This window comes from Bubalus kerabau, chromosome 15, assembly GCF_029407905.1.
Source record: "Bubalus kerabau isolate K-KA32 ecotype Philippines breed swamp buffalo chromosome 15, PCC_UOA_SB_1v2, whole genome shotgun sequence".
In the NCBI taxonomy this organism is placed as follows: domain Eukaryota; kingdom Metazoa; phylum Chordata; class Mammalia; order Artiodactyla; family Bovidae; genus Bubalus; species Bubalus kerabau.
The window spans coordinates 74,609,722-74,633,784 of record NC_073638.1 but is presented as its reverse complement, the minus strand read 5'-3'; the positions used below and the strand labels follow the sequence as shown (position 1 = coordinate 74,633,784).

At 39.8% G+C, this 24,063-nt stretch overlaps 1 protein-coding gene across 1 annotated transcript in view; it reads right to left on the bottom strand.

Annotated features, from left to right (window-relative positions):
- The window catches only part of HSD17B12 (hydroxysteroid 17-beta dehydrogenase 12), a 170,742-nt gene that overhangs the window by 30,890 nt on the left and 115,789 nt on the right, over window positions 1-24,063 (bottom strand). The window contains exons 5-6 of the mRNA XM_055549348.1: window positions 18,718-18,782; window positions 17,815-17,859 (exon numbers count right to left, since the gene is read on the bottom strand). Coding sequence (XP_055405323.1) covers window positions 17,815-17,859; window positions 18,718-18,782 — 110 coding nt within the window. The remainder of the gene's footprint in view (window positions 1-17,814; window positions 17,860-18,717; window positions 18,783-24,063) is intronic.

Genomic DNA, 24,063 nt, shown 5'->3' with positions numbered 1-24,063 from the left:
TCTTTCTACTCAGAATACACGTCATAATAAATTCAATTTCAAGTGTTCTTTGTTGGGGTATGTGCATACAAATAATTCTTAATATTCTGTGTGTAAGTAGAGAGGCTTCACTACGTTAACATCAAATTAAATTCTCTTTAACGTCAAGTCTTACATAGGATATTTAAATTAAGCTATTAGTAGTCTCATTTTACTTTATATGCATCAATTGGTATCTTGATGGCTGGTTATTTATACCATATACCAAGGGTTTCTGTGAAATCTCACTATCTGAACTCCATCTCACAGCTTACAAGCTGTTTCTGGAGTTAACTCAATATGCTAATTTTAGGCCATCTGCAGGTGATAATTGCTGTACCAGGAAAAATTTTGTTCCTCTTAAGATACTGCTAAAATAAGGTTACCATAACTTGTAAGTTCAGCGGTTAAAAATATCAAAAATAGTAGTAAACATGACTTCTATACTTGTTTTCTTCTACGGTATTTCCAAAAGTATACAGCAGACGATATAAATTTAATTCTTTCCTCAAAAGTAAATAAAAGTCCTATAATAGCACCTCTACAACAATGGCAGCTTCAAATTCTTGCAGAAAAAAAACAAATGTTTCCTATTTATAGAGACATATTTTTTAGGGACAGTTTCATCAATCCTTACCACAAAAAAGTCCTAGAAGCCTAACTCAAAGGGAGAAAGGCCGATACATGCTATTTCACACCAAGATATTATATCACTCTGCATGCAAGCCTGGCATAGTCTTCACCAATGATAGCTCAATTGAGAATTCCTCTTGGGGACACCACATATTCTATTTCAAGAGTTATATATTTACTGCCACAGCTATGTATGTTCTGGCTGGGAAATAAGTAAGAGGCTGATGTAGCTCATACAAAAATAAAAATCAGTACTATTAGATCATTCAGTTGAGATAACCTGACTTAAAAATGCACTGGCTGACCTAGAAAGTCCTTTAAAATGTTATATTCAAGTGTATCCATCTTAGTATTCTGAAATATTTCTTCTATTTTTGCAACTGCTTGCATTGCTTTTGCAATCAGAAGAGCCCCCACAACTAATGTTAGTTCTAAAAGAAATTAACACGAATAAATTTTTTTCTTTTTCATTTCTCTGGCATCAGTAATCAAGAATTTGTAGAAAGAATCTCATTTTATACTCAAAAGCCAATCCAAGTTTCCCACTTTTTTAGTTTGGTATGAAAACCGATGCCTACACAAGTGAATCATGCATATTATTGTACAAGCAAATTACTTTTATATCATGTAACCTCTTGTGTTTCATCATTTTTTTGGAGAGAACAGTATAAAGAAAACATTATTGCATAATGCTTAAGAGATAACTAAAAACCCAAATGAAAAGATTAAAATTCAAGATACTTTAGTTAAAATAAGAAAACAATATTGACACCTGTATCACCATTATATATAAATAGGAGGTAAAGTAACAACTTGTTCTAGAATCTGGGCAGAGCCCCAGGAATCCAGGCTTCTTGTACAAATAGTTAGGACACCACAAATAGCCACTTTGTCCACTGCTGCCCTGCCCTCTACCCTAGAGAAACCTGCATAGAGTAAACAGCATCTGAATTCAAGCAACTGAAAAATGAACCCACACAAATGAAAAGGAAATAGATACAAATGCCTGAAGCAAATTTTTAGTTGGAATCATTAACAATAACTTTTTAAAACCACAATATAATAGTGCAAAGACTTACATAAAGTAACAACGATGTTACACAATGCCTGTTTTGGAGAAATTGGGTGGTAACTCCACTGGAAGTCATACTAGAATGACACAGCACACATTTCCTTTGGTGAAATGTATAATTTGAGCTCTGGTACCAAGAATACAGCTTAATTATAAATTCTTAGAATCTCATATGTATGGCTAACAGAATACTTACCTTGCAGGGGGTGAGAAGCTTAATGAGACTTAAGTTTTTAGACGGCTTTGAGATCTGAGTATAATTTGCCTCTCCTCTACCAATGTTTAGGTCTTTGTAAAGTTATCAGCTCTTCTTGTCAAAGTTATCAACCCTCTTTTGCCATTTCCCCCATCCCATATTACTGGACTTGAAATTCAACCCCATACTATAAAAAACAATACTTTTCTTTGATAATAAATTCTGGTTTAATTTTTTTTTTAATGACTTAACAAAAGAAAAAGAAAAGAACTTTCCAGAACAGAGAACTGGATGCCAACTAATAATGAAGAATCTAAAGCCATAATTTTTAAACTCTGAACAACAATGAAAATAAAAAGAACATATATACCATCACACACTGTTTTTCCAAGTTTGTTGTTCAGTCATTAAGTTGTGTCCGACTCTTTGTGACCCCATGGACTGCAGGTCACCAGGCTTCCCTATCCTTCACTATCTCCCGGAATTCGCTCAAACTCATGTCCATTGAGTTGGTGATACTATTCAACCAACATACTGAGAGTTTCTATTACTGACCTTTTCTCCAAATTAGCTGACTTCTCCAAAAGTGATAGATTTGGAGGAGAAAAGAAGCCCTAAGTTTCTCACAGAGATTTTTACACATTCACTCATTTATAATGCATTTCTTCTTTAAACAAACTTTACTTGGAGCTACAAAGAACCTTGGAATCTCCAACTACTTCCTCATTTTGTAAAGATGAAAATCGTGGAAAGAGTGGTGGTCCTGTATTTTGGCAAACCCATTATTTTGTATTTGTGCCTGAAGCAGCCCATTACTCTGAGACTCTTAGGGCTAAATATGCTCCCCAATTTGGAAATTGTTAAGAGCTTAATGATAACTGCTTTCAAATGGATTTAAAGGCTCTAGATATTAACCTGGAATGTGTTTCTTCTGAAAAGCCCTGGGCAGGGGCAGTGGTAAGAAGCATACTCTCCTTCCTACAATTGATTAATTTCCTATTGTGTTAACTTGAATTCTTGGGGCAGAGTCGGAGGATAACTTCTTAGCATAATCCCTAAATTAAATACAACTAGACTGCTAAACAGACTTCCCTAGTGGCTCAGACGGTAAAGTGTCTGCCTACAACGCGGGAGAGCTGGGTTCGATCCCTGGGTCAGGAAGATCCCCTGGAGAAGGAAATGGCAACCCACCCCAGTACTCTTGCCTGGAAAATCCCATGGATGGAGGAGCATGGTGGGCTACAGTCCATGGGGTCGCAAAGAGTCAGACACAACTGAGCGACTTCACTTCACTTCAGACTGCTGAACAGATTCTCCTGATTGTTTTCCAAATTAATAGAGGGCTCCCCCTACTGGTACTATGTGACATACCAGAGGCAAATACATGTTTTTTAGAAAAGTAAACAAATATTTTTCTTGTGTGTTTTCATCTGTCCATCCATCCAAACATTTATTACTATTATCTACTCCATGGGCAGGACATAGCATTATGGCTAAAGTGATATTCAGTGAATACATAGTTGTATCATGAGAAAAAAAAAATTGGCTTTTCAAAAGCAGGCAAAGGGTCTCACATTCCAAGTGATTTGATTTCAGACAATCACAGGGATGGAAGAGATGGATTTAAGTCAAAGCCATTCTAATACTTCAAGTCCTCCAAGCAAGCAATGATTCAGTTTGAGTAGGCTGAATACTTAGAGTTACTCAACAGGGGGGAACCATGAACTCAAAAGCCTAAAAGGGCCAAGTGGGTGACACAGAACAGTGCGGTGGATCAGACAATAGGGGCTCGTGGGGACTGCAGTGATCTGGAGAGGGGCTCGTGGGGACTGCAGTGATCTGGAGAGTGCAAGAGCGCAGGCCCAACTATGGAGCACACTCCGCTGTTTTTCAGCTCTGATCACTTGCTGCCAAGCAGCAGTTCAGGTCTGTGTCACCCTCGTTTCAAAATTTTCTCAAGAGAAGCTAGAGAGCTGGGAAATGTCCTAATTTTGAACACACTGCTGGAACCAACCAAAATGTATTAGTAGCCCACATCCAGCCCACAGACTATGGATTTGTAACCTCTGACCCAGAATCAGAAAGAACTCACCTTCCACCCACTCCCCTTCTGGCAGATCCAAAGCTTAGGAAGTTCTCACAGCTCATTTCAGGGTAAATATCAGCAACCAATCTAAGGCCAACCTTGCAGAGCCCCACAAAGTAAGTGTGATGCTTATTTCCAAAGGACTAGAATTCTCTGTTTTTAAATGTATTCACTGATTTATTCAAAAAGCATTTGCTGTACACCTGCCACATGTGAGAGCTAGGGCTGGGAAATGGCAGAGAACGAAAAGGACCTGGTCCCAGACCTTACAAAGTCTACAGACACTCGACGAAGAAAGAAATGCTAAGGGAAAGGGAAACACACAGCGTGCAATGAAATAGCACAGCTGAGAGACTTCATCGAGCCTGGGAGGCTCCCTGCCCTTTCCCCAACACTAAGTGTGTAATGCTTTAGCTCAGAACTGAAGAGTGAGGAGAACTAGTAAAGCAGGAGACAAGCGAGTCTTCTATGCAGGGGGCCAGCTGGAGGAGATGCTAGACTGAGACTAGTTCAAGAGACGGAGCACAGCACTTGCAGGAGAGACCTGAGTTGAAAGGGAGACGTGGTGAGGAGCCAGATCAATGCAGGCCCTTCCCAACAGGTCACGTTAAAGGTTCTGGACTTGAGGGAAAGAAGTCATGGAGGGGTTTAACAGTGGTGTGATACGACCCAGAGTACAATAGTAACACTTTGGCTGGAGCACGGAGACTGGACTGGAGAAAGATAACCTGGCTGGTTAGGGTACTTGAGTGGTTCTCACTGAGAAATGTAAGGCGCTTGGAATCTGGAACGAATAACTGGGTGACTTGATTTGCAAAACAGTTAGGAGGCTGAGCTAACTGGCCTTGATTGGGTGTGTGTGTGTGTGTGTGTGTGTGTGAGAGAGAGAGAGAGATGTCTGGAAGGAATCATTGGCTGAGCTGATTTACAAAACAGTTAGGAGGTAGAGTTAACTGGTCTTGATTGTGTGTGCTTGTGTGTGTGATGTCATGCTTCCCTTCTCCACACTAAACATCTCTACTTCTTTCAACTACTCCACTTTGGCTGATTATCTGATGAAGGAAGAATTAAATTTTGATCCCCTGCTTAAGACTCTTCCTCCCCATTCCCAAATAAAACAAAACTGAGTGGTACTTCACTGTAAGTGGAAATCGTTAATAAATTTTACCTTGGATCCCCACCCACCTATTTCTCTGCTCGGAGAAAGGTAATAAAGAAAGTAGGACAGCCCCTGTATTTGTCAGCATGATAGTCTGGAAATTTCCTAAGGGATCTGAGTATAGGTAGGGCCACTCCCTATTGTCCAGCATATTCACCAAGCCCAGCAGCAGCTTCAGGGCCCAGCACCTTCAGAAGGGATGGCTTTCACATTCTTAGATAAGCTATGGAAAGGGCTTGGGCTGTGTTCATTTGAAAAGGAGTGAAGAGTCTATGGTGTCCTTGAGGTTCTTATACTGTCTTTAAAGGAATCAAAGAACCATCAGGCCTAGAGAAGGAAGGCAATTCTCAGTTTGGCAGATGTTACAACAAGTGATCTCAAATCAGTGACAAACAGCACGGAGAAGATCCATTTCGGAACTAGTCTTTGGATTTGGTGCTGAGTGTGCTACCTGATTGAAAGTGGACTTGGATCGATATATACCTGCCTCTGGAGTTGTGGCGTGTTCCCCCTTTTCTATGATTTCTCTAATAATAACCAATAGCAATATCACAATTTCATCTGCAAACTCTTTCAGTATTCCGAAATGGAAACTTCTTCCAGGGATAGTGAAGTGAAAGCCACTCAGTCATGTCCGACTCTTTGCGACCCCATGGACTGTAGGCTGCCCAGCTCCTCTATCCAAAGGATTCTCCAGGCAAGAATAATGGAGCGGGTAGCCATCTCCCTTCTCCCGGGAACCTTGCCAACCCAGGGATCGAAACCAGGTCTCCTGCATTGCAGGCAGATTCTTTACCGTCTGAGCCACCAGGGAAGCCCCTCCAGGCATAAAACCCAAACTACAGTAGAAGTGTGTGGTTTACTATCTGGAGGTTTAATTATCTCTAAACTCTTACCATTTCTGGTCTGAAGGTCATTGATCTTGAGGAGAAATGAGCCTTAACCTTAGATTTTAGTCACAGAATATGTGAAACCAAAGAAAGCCCTGGCCAGGAGGACCTTTCTTCCAGTTGAAGGCTGAAAGGCTTCTGAATACCTCTTGGATTACTTCAACTACCCTGGTAAAGGGAAAGCCCAGTTAAGCAAGTCACTGAGAGAGAAAAAAAGCAGTAATTCTAAATTATTGAATAAGATGAAAAGTGAAACGATCAGACGGGACTGGAGGGGTCTAGAGTCACCACTATTTTTATTAACATTTCTTCCTCCATATTCTGTGGACCACTAATCGCCACTTCATCCGGCGATGACCTGTAAACCTTTTGGCCAGGATATTGCAGTTTTATTATTCCTCTGTTGGAATGGGGGACTTCGATGATTTTTATCATCATCTGACCTATTGATACAGGGACAGGAACACATGGACCAGGCACTAATCCTGCAATGTCAAGCCAGGTCATTCAATGCTCATGGTACAGCACAAGACTTCCAACCAGATGCTGGGCCCTACCCAGCAAATATCTCCAAATTAGGGGCACAAACCCAAGGTCACAGGGCAAGCTCATCTCTCTGACCTTTCCTGGCATGTTTCTCAGCCAGTCAGCCCCTAGCATGTGGTTTGCTAGGAGATATAACTTGAACCATCCCTGATGGACAGAAGATGTCATTCTCTTTCATATATAAACCTTTTTCAACACACTTATTAAGGCTTTAGGCCATAGACATCCATGCCCTGGGTCCTCTGATGTCCAACCACCAGAAAACCTTATAAGATTCTAGACCAATTTTCATCTCTAAGTTAACTTGGAGATCCAAACAGCCACTGCTACTGAAAACGTAGTCCTGGACCTGCAACATAACACAGTCAACTGAAGGACAACAGAAACAATTCATCAAAATACACTATAGGGCAAATCACAGCAGCATGAAAGAACACTAAACCTGGGAGCTTCAGACACACGACTCCATCAAGGTGAATGCCCCTTCTCAGTATAAACAAGATCAAAACACATGCCTTTAAATACACACTGCCATGCCACTCTGCCACTAGAATTGTCTTTCTAAAATGTACACCAGATCACACCTTATTTCTACTTTAAGGCTCTCTGGCCCTCTTGAGCACAGCACTCAAGGACCTGAACAATCATGTCCTAACTTACTTTCCTGGCCTCTGGTAAGCCACTGCACACCACTCACCTCCTGCTGTTTGAGTCAAACTATGGCCATACTTGAACATTCAGTCAAATGTGCTACATTTGTGCTACGTTTGTGCTACAAACGACCCAGATACTGCCTACAGTACAGTGAAAACCGATTGGCTGTCTTGTAGATGGTACTAATTCCATGATAGATAAATCAAGCATTTTGAACTGTTTTTCCACTAAAAGCACCCATCACAAACGGACAGGAAAATACATATTTACATGAAAGATAAATTAAAAGATTCTTCATTCTTTGGCTGAACAAAGAAGTGTTTCTGAATAGCAAACTCCCTTAGTGCTTTGCAAATGGGATTTGACGTGCAAAAAGAGGTTAACAGACAAATTTTTAAAGCATATATCCATCTCTTCTGCTGGTGATACTTCTCGTCAGTATGGCTCACAATATGATAGGGTATGATGTTTAGTAAGTTTGGCGTTTGTCTCCACTGACTCCTTTCGTGGGAAAAAGCATCTATGCCCGTGGGAAAAATAAAGTGGAAGAAGAATGGAGAGGTGGGAGGAGTATTTTATCATCTGTCAAGATACCAGGACTGATGTCTTGTTATTATTTCATCACTATGGTAAAGAAAACTGAGGATCCTCTCCAGTGCGGTGGACTGGTGGTGCTTCATCCACACTTCCTGCCCCTACGCTACTCATCTGTAAGTAGGGCCATGAGGTGACCACCACCAGTACATGTTGATCGGTGCTCAGACGCTGCTCAAAGGATGAGGTGTGTGACCACAGAGCACAGCAAGCTGACCAGTTCTCAGAGATCAAGGTCAGGACCTTGGCCTTTTTATCACTACTACTCCGTAGACTGACAGCCCAAAGTGTATGCTTTGGGAGACAGAAGCAGCCAGGGTTTCTTTTTCTTTTTTGTACAATTTTTTTTCTCTTTTACATCAGAGTGTAATTGTTTTACAATGCTGTGTTAGTTTCTGCAGTGCAATGAAGTGAATCAGCTGCTGCTGCTGCTGCTAAGTCGCTTCAGTCATGTCCGACTCTGTGCGACCCCATAGACGGCAGCCCACCAGGCTCCGCTGTCCCTGGGATTCTCCAGGCAAGAACACTGGAGTGGGTTGCCATTTCCTTCTCCAATGCATGAAAGTGAAAAGTGAAAGTGAAGTTGCTCAGTTGTGCCCGACTCTTAGCGATCCCATGGACTGTAGCCCACCAGGCTCCTCCGTCCATGGGATTTTCCAGGCAAGAGTACTGGAGTGGGTTGCCATTGCCTTCTCCAAGTGAATCAGCTACAGGTATACATATATCCCCTCTCTTTTGAACCTCCCTCCTTTCCCCCGGCCCTGTCATCCCACCCATCTAGGTCATCACAGAGCATCACAGGTAGGTCATCGTATAGCTCGCTGTGCTATATGGCAGCTTCCCACTACCTGTTTTACAGCTGGTAGTGTGTTTATGTCAAACCGAGTCTCCCAGTTCAGCTGACCCTCTCCATCCCCCACCATGCCCACACGTCCGTGCTCTTCAACTGTGTCTCGATCCCTGCTGGGGAACTAGGTTCATCTGTACCATTTTTCTAGATTGCACACACATGTGGTTAATATGTGATACTTGTTTTTCTCTTTCTGACTTCAGTCTGTATGGAGATTGCAGGAGAAGATACTAATTAATGGATATAGAGCAAAAACTTTACACTGTTTCTCTGACAGAGGAATTAAAATGATCAGGAGACTAATGTGGAGCTAGCACTAACAATTCTATAAAATACAATTTAGAAACACTTGAACATATTTTTCATCATTACTTCATTATGATACATTATGAAACACATGTACATAATATAACTCATTATTTTTTTAAATTAATTGATTTATTTTAATTGGAGACTAATTACTTTCCAATATTGTAGTGGTTTTCGCCATATATTGACATGAATCAGCAATGGGTATACATATGTTCCCCATCCTGACCCTCCCTCCCAACTCCCTCCCCATCCCATCCCTCAGGGTCATCCCAGTGCACTGGCCCTGAACACCCTGTCTCATGCATCTAACCTGGACTGGCAATCCATTCCACATACGGTAATATACATGTTTCAATGCTATTCTCTCAAATCATCCCACCCTCGCCTTCTCCCACACAGTCCAAAAGTCTCTTCTTTACATCTGTGTCTCTTGCTGTCTCGCATATAGGGTCATCATTACCATCTTTCTAAATTCCATATATATGTGTTAATATACTGTATTGGTGTTTTTCTTTCTGACTTACTTCACTCTGTATAATAGGCTCCAGTTTCACCCACCTCATTAGAACTGATTCAATGCATTCTTTTTAATAGCTGAGTAATATTCCATTGTGTATATGTACCACAGCTTTCTTATCCATTCATCTGTCAATGGACATCTAGGTTGCTTCCATGTCCTAACTATTGTAAACAGTGTTGCGATGAACATTGGGGTACACATGTCTCTTTCACTTCTGGTTTCCTCAGTGTGTATGCCCAGCAGTGGGATTGCTGGGTCATATGGCAGTTCTATTTCCAGTTTTTTAAGGAATCTCCACACTGTTCTCCATAGTGAGAGTACTAGTTTGCATTCCCATCAACAGTGTAAGAGGGTTCCCTTTTCTCCACACCCTCTCCAGTATTTATTGTTTGTAGATTTTTTGATAGCAGCCATTTTGGCTGGCATGAGATGGTACCTCATTGTGGTTTTGATTTGCATTTCTCTGATAATGAGTGATGTTGAGCATCTTTTCATGTTTTTGTTAGCCATCTGTATGTCTTCTTTGGAGAAATGTCTGTTTAGTTCTTTGGCCCATTTTTTGATTGGGTCATTTATTTTTCTGGAATTGAGCTGCAGGCATTGCTTGTATGTTTTTGAGATTAATTGTCAGTTGCTTCTTTTGCTATTATTTTCTCCCATTCTGAAGGCTGTCTTTTCACCTTGCTTATAGTTTCCTTCATTATGCAAAAGCTTTTAAGTTTAATTAGGTCCCATTTGTTTATTTTTGCTTTTATTTCCAGTATTCTGGGAGGTGAGTCATAGAGGATCCTGCTGTGACTTATGTTAGAGTGTTTTACCTATGTTTTCCTCTAGGAGTTTTATAGTTTCTGGTCTTACATTTAGATATTTAATCCATTTTGAGTTTATTTTTGTGTATGGTGTTAGAAAGTGTTCTAGTTTCATTCTTTTACAAGTGGGTGACCAGTTTTCCCAGCACCACTTGTTAAAGAGATTGTCTTTAATCCATTGTATATTCTTGCCTCCTTTGTCAAAGATAAGGTGTTCATAGGTGTGTGGATTTATCTCTGGGCTTTCTTTTTGTTCCACTGATCTATAATTCCGTCTTTTTGCCAGTATCATACTGTCTTGATGACTGTGGCTTTGTAGCATAGCCTGAAGTCAGGCAGGTGATTCCTCCAGTTCCATTCTTCTTTCTCAAGATTGCTTTGGCTATTTGAGGTTTTTTGTATTTCCATACAAATTGTGAAATTACTTGTTCTAGTTCTCTGAAAAATACCATTGGTAGCTTGATAGGGATTGCATTGAATCTATAGATTGCTTTGGGCAGTATACTCATTTTCACTATATTGATTCTTCTGATCCATGAACATGGTATATTTCTCCATCTATTTGTGTCATCTTTGATTTCTTTCATCAGTGTTTTATAGTTTTCTATATATAGGTCTTTTGTTTCTTTAGATAGATTTATTCCTAAGTATTTTATTATTTTCATTGCAATGGTGAATGGAATTGTTTCCTTAATTTCTCTGTTTTCTCATTATTAGTGTATAGGAATGCAAGGGATTTCTGTTTGTTAATTTTATATCTTGAAACATATTATATTCATTGAAATATTATTATATTCATTATATATATAGTTAGCTCTAGTAATTTTCTGGTAGAGTCTTTAGGGTTTTCTATGTAGAGGCTCATGTCATCTACAAACAGTGAGAGTTTTACTTCTTCTTTTCCAATCTGAATTCTTTTTATTTCTTTTTCTTCTCTTATTGCTGTGGCTAAAACTTCCAAAACTACATTGAATAGTAGCAGTGAGGGTGGGCACCTTTGTCTGGTTCCTGACTTCAGAGGAAATGCTTTCAATTTTTCACCATTGAGGATAATGTTTGCTGTGGAATTATCATATATGGCTTTTATTATGTTGAGGTATGTTCTTTCTGTGCCTGCTTTCTGGAAACTTTTTATCATAAATGGATGTTGAATTTTGTCAAAGGTTTTCTTTGCATCTACTGAGAAAATCATATGGTTTTTATCTTTCAATTTGTTAATGTGGTGTATCACATTGATTGATTTGCAAATATTGAAGAATCCTTGCATCTCTGGGATAAAGCCCACTTGGTCATAATGTATGATCTTTTTAATATATTGTTGGGTTCTGTTTGCTAGAATTTTGTTAAGGATTTTTGCACCTATGTTCATCAGTGATACTGGCCTGTAGTTTTCTTTTCTTGTGGCATCTTTGTCTGGTTTTGGTATTAGGGTGATGGTGGCCTCATAGAATGAGTTTGGAAGTTTACCTTCTGCAATTTTCTGAAAGAGTTTGAGTAGGATAGGTGTTAGCGCGTCTCTAAATTTTTGGTAGAATTCACCTGTGAAGCCATCTGGTCCTGGGCTTTTGTTTGTTGGAAGATTTTTTATTACAGTTTCAATTTCCATGCTTGTGATGGGTCTGATAAGATTTTCTATTTCTTCCTGGTTCAGTTTTGGAAGGTTATACTTTTCTAAGAATTCATCCATTTCTTCTCCGTTGTCCATTTTATTGGCATATAGTTGCTGATAGTAGTCTCTTATGATCCTTTGTATTTCTGTGCTGTCTGTTGTGATTTCTCCATTTTCATTTCTAATTTTGTTGATTTGATTCTTCTCCCTTTTTTCTTGATGAGTCTGGCTAACAGTTTATCTATTTTATCTTCTCAAAGAACCAGCTTTTTAGTTTTGTTGATTTTTGCTATAGTCTCCTTTGCTTCTTTTTCATTTATTTCTGCCCTCATTTTTATGATTTCTTTCCTTCTACTAACCCTGGGGTTCTTCATTTCTTCTTTTTCTAGGTGTAAATTTAGGTTAGGTTTTTCTTTTTTCCTCTCTGCTTCATTTATTTCCACCATTCTATCTTCCATCTCACTTATCCTCTCTTCTGCCTCAGTTACTGTTGGTTCCCTACTGTTGGTTCCCTCCAGAGTGCTTTTGATCTCAGTTATAGCATTATGCATTATTGACTGACCCTTTTTTAATTTCTTCTTCTGCTGTTGCTAAGTTGCTCAGTCATGTCCAACTCTGTGCGACCCCATAGACGGCAGCCCACCAGGCTCCGCTGTCCCCGGGATTCTCCAGGCAAGAACACTGGAGTGGGTTGCCATTTCCTTCTCCAACGCATGAAATTGAAAAGTGAAAGGGGAAGACGCTCAGTCGTGTCTGACTCTTAGCGACCCCATGGACTGCAGCCCCCTAGACTTCTCCATCCATGGGATTTTCCAGGCGAGAGTACTGGAGTGGGGTGCCATTGCCTTCTCTGAATTTCTTCCAGGTCCTTGTTAAACATTTCTTGCATCTTCTCAATCCTTGTCTTCAGTCTATTCATCTGTTACTCCCTTTTGTTTTCAAGATTTTGGATCATCTTTACTATCATTGTTCTGAATTCTTTTTCAGGTAGACTCCCTATATCCTCCTATTTTGTTTGATTTGGTGGGCATTTATCATGTTCCTTTACCTGCAGAATATTTCTCTGCCTTTTCATCTTGTTTAGATTGCTGTGTTTGGGGCGGCTCTTATGTAGGCTGGAAGTTTGTGGTTCCTCTTTACTGTGGAGGTTCCTCCCTGTGGGTGGGGTTGGACAAGTGGTTTGTCAAGGTTTCCTGGTTAGGGAAGCCTGTGTCAGTGTTCTGGTGGGTGGAGCTGAATCTCTTCTCTATGGAGTGTCAAATAGTGAGTTTTGAGGTGTCTGTGGGTTTGGTGTGACTTTTGGCTGCCTGAATTTTAATGCTCAGGGTTATGTTCCTGTGTTGCTGGAGAATTAGCTTGGTATGTCTTGCTCTGAAACTTGTTGGCTCTTGGGTAGAGCTTGGTTTCAGTGTAGGTATGGAGGCTTTTGGATGAGCTCTTGTCAATTAATGTTCCCTGGAGTCAGGAGTTTTCTGGTGTTCTCAAGTTTTGGATTTAAGCCTCCTGCCTCTGACTTTCAGTCTTTTTCTTAAAGTAGCCTCAAGACTTCTCCATCCATACAGTACTGATGAAAAAACATCTAGGTTAATGGTGAAAAGATTCTCCACAGTGAGGGACACCCAGAGAGGTTCACAGAGTTGCATGGAGAAGAGAAGAGGAAGGAGGGAGATAGAGGTGACCAGGAGAAGAGGGGGAATCAAAAGGGGAGAAGCAATTTAGCCAGTAATCAATTCCCTATGTGCTCTCCACAGTCAGGAACACTCAGAGAGGTTCAGAGAATTACATAGAGAAGAGAAGAGGGAGGAAGGCAATAGAAGTGACCAGGAGGAGAAGAGGGGGAGTCAAAAGGAGAGAGACAAATCTAGCCAGTAATCAGTTCCCTAAGTGTTATCCACAGCCCAGAACACCCAGAGAGATTCACAGAGTCAAGTAGAGAAGATAAGGGGGAGGGAGGAGATAGAGGTGACCTGGGGGAGAAAAAGGAGAGTCAAAAGGGGAGAGAGCAATCAAGCCAGTAATCACACCCCTAAATAAAAATAGGTACTGAAGATTAGATTCTTAAAAGTACAGAACTGATAACAAACACCAAAAAGCAAAGATTAAAAATCTAGAGTAGAGGTTAGACTCTCAAAAATACAATATTAAAAATACAAAACAAATCACAAAAATTATAAAAAAAATACATATATATATATAATTTGTTTTAAAAATAGGGTCTTTTTTGCAAGGTAATAGTAGGTTATAAAAATGAAAATTAAAGAAGTAATAAAGAACTTTAAAAAATTAAAAGAATTTAAAAATGATAATAGTAAAATATATCTAGGAATTTCTCTGGAGCTGTTGAAGGCAGTGTAGGGTAAGTTCAGTTTCAGATAGTTCCTTGTTCCAGCTTATACTTCTCAAGGTCTATAGGCCCCTTTCAATGCTTAATCAATGCTAACTACAGGGTTTTAATCTGTTGCACCTGTTCCCTCTTCTTTGTTTATTTTGGCTTCCTCTGTTTGCAAGTCTCTTCAGTGTCTAATTTCCACCCTGACACAAGGAGGCAAAGGTGGTCACTTATTTAGGCTCACTTGTTCAGTTGTGCTGTGGGGAGGGAGGGACACTGCAAACAAATATCACTGGCACGTGTGGCAAGTGCTCGCAGTGTAGGGACCACACTGGTTTTGCCCCAGCTCACAGCACGTGTGCTCTCCCGGTCTACATTGCTCAGCCTCCAGGTTGCTCTGCAGGGGAACTGTCCAAAGCAGGCCCTGGGTTTCGTGCGCTTCCCAGGTCTAAGCTGCTCAGGTTCAGGTTCTCGGGTACTCCACAAAGACACAGATTCGACTGCGCATGCGTTTTGTGCCCTTCCCAGGTCCGAGCAGCTCAGGTGACCGACCAGGTGCTTGGCGCGCACACTGTCCCAGGTGGTCTGTGCATCTTATCACCTCCCCAGTCCCAGCCACTCAGTTTCCCGGGTGTGTCGCAAGAGCACCATCTCAGGTGTGCTGTGTGTGTCCTCTGTGACCCTCCTGGCAGATGTCAACCGTCCAGGATCCCAGGAAGACTTGGTTAGCAACTGGGAGCCTGCTCGCAGTTTGGTGGAGGATGCCATCTCTGGGGCTGAGATTGCCCCTCGCCTTCTGGCTCTGGCTGTTGCCCACCTGCCTCTCTGCCTCTGGGTAGGGGGGAGGTGCCGGTCTGCAGCTGACTAGCTCTCCTCTGGTATTCGCTCAGTCCTTTGTTCTGTGAGCAGGCCAGGCTGTGCCTTAGGTTAGAGCTTTTCACAGGAAAGTTCTCTCTCTCTCTCTTTTTTCTCTCTGGTTATCCCACAGTTCGGGTTACTATCTCACATTAGCTCCCTCAGATTGTCCTCAGAGCATTCAGGCCCAGTTCTCAATGCCACCCACACCTCCCTGTTCAGCCCCGGCTCGCTGGTGGCAGATGCGAACGTCTGGGCTACTTCTCTGCTGGGAGTTGCAGTTAGGAACGTATTCTGTGGGTTTTTTTTTTTTCCTCCCAGTTATGTTGTCCTCTGAGATTCCAAAACTCCCCACAGACCCGCCGGTGAGAGTGTTTCCTGGTGTTTGGAAACATCTCCTCCTTCAAGACTCCCTCCCCGGGATGGTCTCCATCCCTAACTCTTTTGTCTCTCTTTTTGTCTTTTATATTTTGTCCTACCTCCTTTTGAAGAGAATGGACTGCCTTTCTGGGGGCCCAGCTGTCCTTCGCCAGTGTTCAGAAGTTGTTTTGTGGAAGCTGCTCAGCATTCAAATGATCTTTTGATCTTTTGAATTTGTGGGGGAGAAAGTGGTCTCCCTGTCCTATTCCTCTGCCATCTTCAGACCGCCTCTCCAACACTCATTATTTTTAAGCATTTGGCCAAATATATTAGAAAGGATTATCAAAACCATATTACACAGTCATTTCAAAAGGCAAAAACCATAAAACAAATTATAGACCACAGTGATCTTAATTTTGATCAAAAAATTTGCTTGCTAAAAAAGTAATAGCTGCATACATTTAATCAACATCTTCACCATCTCTGAGTTTAACAAAGTAATAGAAACATTTTTTAGAGCCTTTAGTATGCTCAGGGCACTATTCTAAAAGATTTACACATATTACCTTGTTTAATTCCCAAAACAACTCTGTAAGGTAAAGAGAATTATCCTCAATTTATAGATGAAAAACTGAAGCACAGAGGGTAAGTAATTCACTCAAGGCTGTATTACTAGTAAATGATGGAGTTATTTAATTAACTTGAAATCTTACACAGGTTATTGAAGAATGATTACATTTACATAGCATGCCAAGGGAAATACCTTTAAGACTATACAGATATACGCACATTAACCACGTTTTACAAGCATTAATTTTGTGCACGTGTGTCTTGAGCCAAAGCTACTCACAGATCCACTTGTTTGTAGTTTGCCTCACATTGAATCTTACTTGAGAAAAAATCTTGGTTAACCACAACAAAAAACATAGAGCAACTATTTGTTTTATAAAATTGTCATCTTACAATGTAATTCATTTGAGGTGCCTTTAGGTAACAAGCTGCCAGATGTCACATGGTGTGCATGCATCAACGATGTGGCTTTCCTTTTGGTAGACCTGCTTTACCTGAATCAACTATATTGCTAAAATTACATAAAGACTAAATTAACTACATGCTTTAAAAGCAACATATATATTACACAGGGAGAAGCACAGCTATCCATATATGAAAAGTTGAACAAGGCATAATAAGATTTTAGGGTCTCTGAACTTGGAATAAGATTTTAGGGTCCTTGAATTTGAAATCAACTGTGTAAGGGGTTATGATTTCTCAGGACATGAAGACCCAAGGAGAACTTTTCTTTAAATATTCACAATTAAAAAAAAAAAGACTATGCCATATATATAATTACATTCTTATTTATATTTATCTGGTCAGTCCAAATAGTTTTGAGCTTTTTTGTTGGGGGGGGTTTCTTAAATTAGTATATGAGTTAATGAAAATATCAATAATTTTGCTGTTCCATTAGTATGTTCAAATTTAAACTACCTGACATTACGTATGGAAATTCTGCCTTAAGCAGTATTTTCTGCTGGTCTGGTATGTATAATCAAGGTATGCTATCTCATTGTAGTTACTGTTAGAATAAAAGGGGAAATGGAAATTTTCTGGTGGTCCAGTGGTTAGGACTCCAAGCTTCCACTACAGGGGGCACAGGTTCAATCCCAGATTGGGAAAATAAGATTCCTCATCCTAAGAGAGGTAGGGAGGGATGGTTCTGAGATGCTCATACTTGCTAGCTATTCTTCCTTTTAGCATATATTAGCTGTGGTGTCTTTTGTTGGCATATACAAGTAACATGGCTATAATGGATGTCTAGCAACTAGAAATGAGAGTAATTTTCATGTGTGGCTAATAAAAATCATTCTCATTACTCTGGGGTCCCACATACAATGCTTTTCCACAACATTTAGCTCATCAGCTTACGTGGACCACAGGAGATATGGACTAGAAACAGTAGATTAGCAATGAATTATTCATAGGTGAAAGCTTTGTAAAAGAATCAATCTTTAGTCTGAGTTAGTCTGCATATTCCAAGGACTCACTATGTTTTTGTAGAAGTGTTTGTATATAAGAGGCATTTAATAAATGTTCAGTTGCTAAAAAGGAGAACTATATAGATATCTGTTCGGTATTTAGTTCTTTCTGAAAATGTAAGGAAATAAATTGTTTTCATCTGGAATACATACTTGAATCAAAATAAGAGCTGACTGAAGTGAACAAACTGATTCAGTGTTTTTAAATAGAAAGATCTGGAAAAAGGTGATATACTTATAAAGAAGCTATTTATAAGGATGACATATTTATTATAAGTTTCCTTACCTTGCAAACAGAAAGGACATTAACACTTATCAGTTTCTTGATGGTCTGCAAAAGAAATATTGATCATTTTATATAGATTTGATCATGGAAGTGACCATATTATACATAAGATAGATAGAGATATATAAATAATCCAGAGATGCACTGAAAGTTTCCCCAGATATAATATAGACCTTGGAAACTGACAGGATTTGGGGTAAAGAGGCAGCTTATATTTTACTCTCAGTATTACAGTATTTTTCAACAATGCAGCAATTCATGCTAGTATACAAAATCCAAAGTATACGTACAAGTGAAATCTGCAAGCGAAAAAATCACACTAAACCTAAAATAAATATGCAATTTCCTCTCTGCTAACATGGAAAGACGCAACTATTGAATCTAATATTTTCAACAATTTTTAAAAATTTACATATTCTTTCAATAATATGTTTTCTAGTTTTTATTAAAGAATTAGACATGCATCAAGTATATAGCTTTCATTTTGGTAGAGCTAGTTTACCTGAATCCACTATATTGCTGTATACTATTAACATGATTATGGCTTTTAAATTGGTGTTTACAATCCTGATACTTAAACAGAGCTGCTCTGATGTAATAAAAATGATAATAATAAAACTGGAGCTATTATTGAATGTAGCATTGTGCAGATGAGATGATAAATATTTTCTCATTCAATCCTTCTAACATCTCTGTAAAGCTGCCTATATTATAGGCAAGGGAACGGAGACTAAGGATGGTTGGGTCATTCCCTGGGGATCTCAGGCAGTGAGTAGAAGGACCAGGGTGTGACTCTCAGCTGTTAGATGGACTCCAGCGCTCAGTCTCAACATTAGACCATATTGCCTCACCTATGCCTGCATGCATTCTTTCTATGACCACAATCTACAAAAAACAACTTACATTGTCCAAGTCAGGAATATCCAAAAAGTATTCCGGATACTCATATGACATTCCCACATTGTTCACTGAAATAAAACAAGATCATTAGCTAGCTACTATACATTTTGTAGATTTGACATAAAGAGATGAAAAATAATGAGATTAAAATGATACATATAATTACATAAAACGTTGTTTATGTCTTGAGTGATCTCTCTATCCATAATCTACCTGTATGGACAGTTCAAATGTCTTCTCTTTCACTAAGCCTTTCTGGATCCAACCCCTGGCAAAAGGACTTTTTATTGGCCTCCCAATTTCCATAGCCCATTGGAGTATGTGTGCATTCCGCCTCTGTAATACATCTGTAGATGTTGCTTAACCTCTCTCTCCGTGTGTGTGTGTTCAGTCGTGTCTGACTCTTTGTGACCTCATGGACTGTAGCCCACCAGGCTCCTTTGTCTGTGGGATCATCCTGGCAGGAATACTGGAGTGGGTTGCCATTTCCTCCTCCAGGGGATCTTCCTGATCTGGGGATCGAACCTGCATCTCCCACAGCTTCTACGTTGGCAAGCAGATTTTTCACCTCTGAGCCACCTGGGAAGCCCAGAGTACAGTAGAAAGAGCGGAGGATACAGTTATATAGGAGACTAAAAACTTGAGTTCTACTTACAACTGTTTCAGAAAATATGTGACTTGGGATAAGTCACGCATGATATGCATCTCAGTGTCTTCACCTCTTAAATGAGAGCACATTTTAATCATTCAACAAACATTTGCCATTCACTTGTGTGCAAGAGACGTGTGAAGAACCAGAAAAACCATAAACAATAGTTTGCATCATGGAGCAAATTATCCAGTAGAAAGAGAAAGACACTAAACAAAAAGAATTAAACAACTATTTCATTACAAAGTACAGAGTGCCATGGGGTCTGTCCCAGACCTCATCTGGGAGGTGAGGGAAGGTTTGATGTTCACAGAGGTCAAATAACTTGCACAAGATCATAGAGCAAAGTAAGGCTAGGATTCAAACTGAGAATATTTGACTTCAGAGGTGTCTTAACCACTTCTTAAAGCCATCCTATGACTTCATTCCTTATTCAGCTCAGGGGAAAAAAAAGTCAGTAATAATTGGATAATAAACAGAAATCTGATAGCAATGTTTAATAAAACTGTAAGGTATCAGAAAAGAAAGGTTTCAGTAGCAAAAAGATAACAAAATTCTGATCATTCTGCTCAAGCATATAAGGAATTATGCCAGATAAACCTGAGAGTAGTAACAGTAACTTTTTCAACAGACTAACAAAATTAGTGGCTCAAAGGAACTCAGCAAAGGTTCTATATTTAGCAGCAAGTCAGTCACTTGAGGCTGTGACTCTCAAGATTTTACTGGTACAGTTCGGTCAGGATGGCTTGAACAAGATCACTGAAACCTGTCTGAAAAATCTGTAAGCAAAGGACAGTAGCAAAGCAAACTGTATTTAATTAAGATTCATGACCATCTGAATAGGGATGGTATCCAAACAGAAAAATAATAGCAGGTTCAAATCCATTTTTATTTTATTCAAAATGTTCTCCACCCACCAGGGGTTCCAGGAATCAATTCTTTAAAGATCAGCAGAACTAGTTGAAGGTGCGGGTTTGTGTTCATTCGACTTTGCCTTAACCATCCACAAGGTTATAAAGGATGAATGACTTATTTACAGAGAAATAGCAACAACCAAAATATCTGTTAAAATGTTAAACTATTCTTTAGAAAGTCAGTGTAAGATTACAGGAGTCCTCAAGGAAAGGGTTTTGCCGAATTATAATGTTCTTTGGGAAAGAAGATTCCATCACACACTGCGAACTCCATCTTTCTTCACTCTCTTGTATCTAGAAAACTTTCTAGCTGTAGGTCTCTGGATCTAGAATCTAGACCTAGATTCTAGGTCTCTTTCTAGCCTGTGGAAATACTAACGTTCCTTTTCAAACTGCTGAAGAAAACCGAACAGTGTTACTATAAATCTTTTACAGTCCCGATTTGGATTTAGAAGGAAAACAAAACCAGGAACTTTGTAAGCAGCACCATTAACTTTTGCCATCTTGCCAACTTGTGTTACAAGGGCCAAAGTCAAGCTAAAGATGCCAATACATGACTAATTAAGCAACGAAGTGATACTCTGGGTAAGGTTGTATCTACAACACAAAGACTTCAGATCTGTCTTGCTAATTGAGCAAAGGAAAGACATCACAGCTATCTACTCACATGGTGAAAATGTGATCATCTATTTAACACAATTCTAAAAGAAAACACAGTCAACACCGAGACCTTTAATCCAAAGCAATAAATGGTATTATGTACAAGGGCTATGCCTTTATAATCAAAAATAAACACAGGGGAAAAAAAGGTGTTAAAACTGGAATAGATCTGTCAGAGCACTGAGCCTGACTTTATGAGGGGAAATACATGCCAAGGTCACACTGGCCAAGTGGTCCTTTACTCTTAAATCTCTTGCTATCTTATTAGTCGGACCTTTCGCTGGTGGAAGATATGCTACCTGTATTCTCTCCACAGTAAGTAATCACTTCAGAGTGCTATTATTTAAGAGTTCAAGAAAAACAACTGTTGCTCTCAAATGTTATTTCCATAAACTTGCACAACGGTGAGAATCTTTTGGAAAAAGTAAACTCATTGCAATTTTATTTTGAGACGTCAGGTGGCAGCAACAACCAAACAGCAGGCAGAAAAGGCAACCAAACAAGCAGGGACTTGGAAAAGGAAGAAAACAGGCTTTGGGTAGGAGGGAAGGGTGGAAATATTTACATTATAATTTAATCTCATTAAGAATGGCTACATGCAATACCATCTTCTTATATTACAGGATTCATTACAGGATTCGCCAAACCAAACAATGCCACAAGTTGTTCCACCATCATTCAGATAATTGAAAATCCCTTTTAAACGGTAGTGTTTTAAATTAGCATTAAATATCTGTTCATTAGTGAGTTTCCTTGAATTCTTCAAGTCAGGCACCAGAGGCAGATTGAACATTTTTGTTCAATGACCTGAAAAATCCTTTTAACCCATGTAACACACCATGTCTTTCAGAAAACAAGGTGTTGTATGTACATGTAACCTCAGAATGCCGAGCACTACCCCGACAATCATCACAGGACCATGAACAGATAGAAACTCTTTCCCATCCATTTCTCAGTGGAGTTCTGAGATTGGGAAGAGCTCAACGGAAGAGATGAGGCAGATGGAGAACAGAGGTGAAGACAGGCCAAGAACAAGGACAAGGCAAGTGGAAAGAGAAGGAGGTGGCGGATCCCTGCAGAGGAGCTGTTCGTGTGCCGGGCTCAACAGTGCTCTCTCCACGTCTGCTACCCAGAACTTTCAAAAACACCGAAACCACAAACCATTATATTTTAAAGACTCGGAAAATCCACAGAGTATTTCTGAATGTTATATAAATATTCTAAATTACACCACACTGCTGCTTAAAAATCATTTCCACCTATCATACTTTTAAAAAATGATGAGAACATACACAAGATTTGCTTCTTCTGAATTCATTTTCTGCTGCTTCTACCCTTACTGGACTTAGCATCCTTTATTAAAACCAGCTGCTGTAGAGATAATGATGTCATTAGGAAATTCGATTTCTGGCATCTGGGTTGGGCATGAGGGAGGAGCAAATGACAATAAATTGCTAGAGAATAAAAGTCCATCTGAACGAACACAATAATAACAGATATGGGTAACCACACACAGACCACCTTCAACCTGCTGCCTCTTCCAGATTAATCACACATAAGACATTAAGGCAGTTTAAAAACACACTGCCTAATGATGGGGTTTCCTAATATATAACAAGTAATGCAGTCTTCTCTATTTCTCTCTCATCACATCAAAGTAGAAAACATGATACTAAGTTTACATTTTGGTCACATTTGTAGTTGGATACACTAATGCAGTTCATTCATAAAAAACTGAATTTTAAAAAATCCTGCCACCTCTCTTTACTGCAAAAGATACTGAATTTTTTAAAATGCAGACCCAAGTAACACCATGAGTGGAGAGAAACTTCTCTTATTTTAAGCTTTCAAACCAGGAGGGGATGGATCTCAGAGTCCAACAGACCCTGATTTCAGTCTGCAGCTACCAGGTCCTAACAAGATGCAGGTGATTTCACTCCAGTAAGCCTCAGTTTCCTCATCACCTTTATATATAAAATAGGCATAACAATTTAAGCATTAAATGGGATAATACACATAAAATGTTTAACCCAATGCCTGGAACATACTCTGTCCATGGAATTGTCCAGGTTACCCACCCATACTAGAGTGGGTAGCCATTCCCTTCTCCAGGAGATCTTCCTGTCCCAGGGACCAAACCCAGCTCTTCTGCATTGCAAGCAGATTCTTTACTATCTGAGCCACCAGAGAATCCCAAGTGAAGCCCCTCAAAAGTGTGGCAGTGGTGGGCTTCCTTGGTAGCTTCCCTCATGGCTCAGATGGTAAAGAATTTGCCCTCGATGCAGGAGACCTGGGTTGGATCCCTGAGTTGGGAAGATACCCTGGAGGAGGGCGTGGCAACCCACTCTAGTATTCTTGATTCTCCAGACTGGAGAATTCCATGGACAGAGAAGCCTGGCAGCCTACAGTCCATGGGGTCACAAAGAGTTGGACACAACTCTGGGTGAGCGACTAACACTTGGAATATACTAGTCTGTTAATAAGTGGGGAGAAAGAGTTGTTATTGCTGTGTGGTCACTTATTCAACAAGTGTTTATTGAACTCCTATTTTGCACCCAACGCTAGGGTAGGTGCTGGGGCTGCAGCACAATAGCCAGGGTCTCTGTTTTTATTGTACGTAACCAGCACTGAAGTGGAAGATCCATCTAAAAGAGAGCTCTAGGCAAGAGTTAACCAGAATAACTTTACACGGATTGAATTTATCCTAACTGCTCCTGTTCTCTCTTTACTTCATTCAAGTAATCTAATCTTACAGTCTGCGGAGTTTGGAAAGTGATGCAAAGAAAATTCCTTCTTTGCCTTATTTAACATATTGCTGTAGCTAGCACATGTTCAGACTCTGACAGATGATATTTGGAACAGCAAGTAAAACATTTTGCAAACTTTACAGTTTTCCTACACTTGTGAGTAGCAATTTCTAAATAAAAGAGAGTTTACAGGGCTTTAAATCTACAGTGCTTTTACTCAGAAATTGAAAAATTAAGATTGAGTCAGAAGCAACACAACAGAACATTTCAGCTCCACTGTTTAATTACAAACTGCTACGTGATGCTCATTACAAAACCATGTAAGATTTGCCATCCATCAAGTTGGAAGAGAGAATGAGGACAGAAGGATGGGAGAGGG